Source organism: Mesitornis unicolor, unplaced genomic scaffold, assembly GCF_000695765.1.
Source record: "Mesitornis unicolor isolate BGI_N332 unplaced genomic scaffold, ASM69576v1 scaffold17317, whole genome shotgun sequence".
NCBI lineage: Eukaryota > Metazoa > Chordata > Aves > Mesitornithiformes > Mesitornithidae > Mesitornis > Mesitornis unicolor.
The window spans coordinates 2130-3773 of NW_010194499.1; the positions used below are offsets into that span (position 1 = coordinate 2130).

A 1644-nucleotide genomic window follows, 5' to 3' on the forward strand; every position below is an offset into this window, starting at 1 on the left:
TCCTCATTCAGTCCCTCTGTTCCCCCAAGCTGCTCCCAAAATTTCCCTTCCCATCCAACACCATTGCCCCTTTCTCCCACCTTCCCTTGCACAGACTGCAATGGCCTTTTCACCTCCCTGTTAGCACCACAGCCGAAGGAGATATTCCCATCATGCCCCTGGCCAAGCGCCACAGATGTGCCATGGGAAACACCAGCCACCGAGTCCCAAATCTGGGGATAACACGGCTCCCTGAGCAGACTCACCATCCTCATCTGTCTGGAAGATCACCTCCTTGCCCTCCTTGCGGCCCTCGGGGTTGGAGAGGATGAGCTTGACGTGGATGTTCTTGTAGGGCAGCAGGTTTTTGACGGTGTAGCGGTTGGCGTTGCGCTCCATCTTCACGCACTCCCGGAAGGTCTGGTTGTGGCCGGTGCCCACAAAGTAGCGGTAGCAGAGCGAGACGGTGTAGGTGTGACAGCGGGTCAGGTTGTAACCCAGTGGCTCCCACTGCAGCGTCAGCTGCCTCGACTGGATTTCGGAGAAAGCCAAGCCTTTGGGGGCCCGCATGGGCTCTGCAGGGGGAAGACATGGGGACAGATGAGTGAGAAGGCAAAACATATCATGGGTTAAGGTAAATGAACAGAAAAAGCCTTTTGACAGCACTGGAGTGAGACAGGTGGGTGCAGAGAGCAACCCTGATCCCCAAACTGGGACCAGGCCCAGCACAGGATGCTGCTGGGGACACCACTGGGTCCCAAAGCCACCAACACCACAGGGACAGCAGCTCCCACTGCCTCACCTTACCCTATGGAGGTGAACCTGGGTACCAGCCCCAGGGCACGGCAAGCACCGGGGGCACCTGCACCTCAAGTGGCCCCAAATAACTGGATCCACGCAATGGGAGCCCTTGCGTTTCATCCAGCCCCTGTCAGGCACTCAAAACAACAGAGACTGAGCTGGGAAGGAGTTTAATTGGTCCTAATTGGCATAACGAGGGGAAGATGGGTTTAACGAGGAGCCCAGCAGCTTTGCCAAGGGCACAGGCACACAGAGGGGTTGGGTTTGGAGGTGGGACGGACCCCAAAAGGGGAGCAGGGTCTGTGCCCACCCCATCCCAAAGCTGATCCCTCAGGCAATTCCCCTGGGATTTGCACCGTGGAGGAACATGGACAGCTCAGGGTTGCAAGGGACTTTTGCAACCTCAGCACATGTCCCTACAGGTCCTGATGCCCTTGCGGGACCATGCAAAACCCGAGTTGGTTTTTCGGGGAAAAGCACAGCTGCAGACACCTGACTTTAACCTGGCCCTGCGTCCAGCTCTGCCAAAAGCCACCAAAGCACCACCATCCTTCCCATTGAGTAGCAAAGGGATGGGGACCTCTCCTTCTATACTTCCCCAAGGCCTCCAGAGCCCCGCACACCTCCCAGGGCAGTGCCGTGTGGTGTCAGCCCCTGAGCTTCCCCTCTCTTTTTTATTCCAGTGTATTTAAATGCTCCGGGGGGAAATCAGCAGCACAGGGGGGGACAGCCAACCTGTCCACCACTAAACCATGCCTCTAAGCGCCTTACCTCCCCAGCTTTTGAACCCCTCCAGGGATGGGGACTCCACCACTCCCCTGGGCCGCCCCTGCCAGTGCCTGATCACTCTTTCACCATACCAAA

General features: G+C 57.4%; 1 protein-coding gene across 1 annotated transcript in view; it reads right to left on the reverse strand.

The window, feature by feature from the left end:
- Positions 1–245: 245 nt before the first annotated feature.
- Positions 246–1644, reverse strand: part of LOC104543265 (receptor-type tyrosine-protein phosphatase U-like) — a gene marked incomplete at both ends in the record, with an annotated part of 4291 nt that continues 2892 nt past the window's right edge. Inside the window, one exon of the mRNA XM_010187834.1 lies at positions 246–554. Within this exon, the coding sequence (XP_010186136.1) occupies positions 246–554 (309 nt within the window). The remainder of the gene's footprint in view (positions 555–1644) is intronic.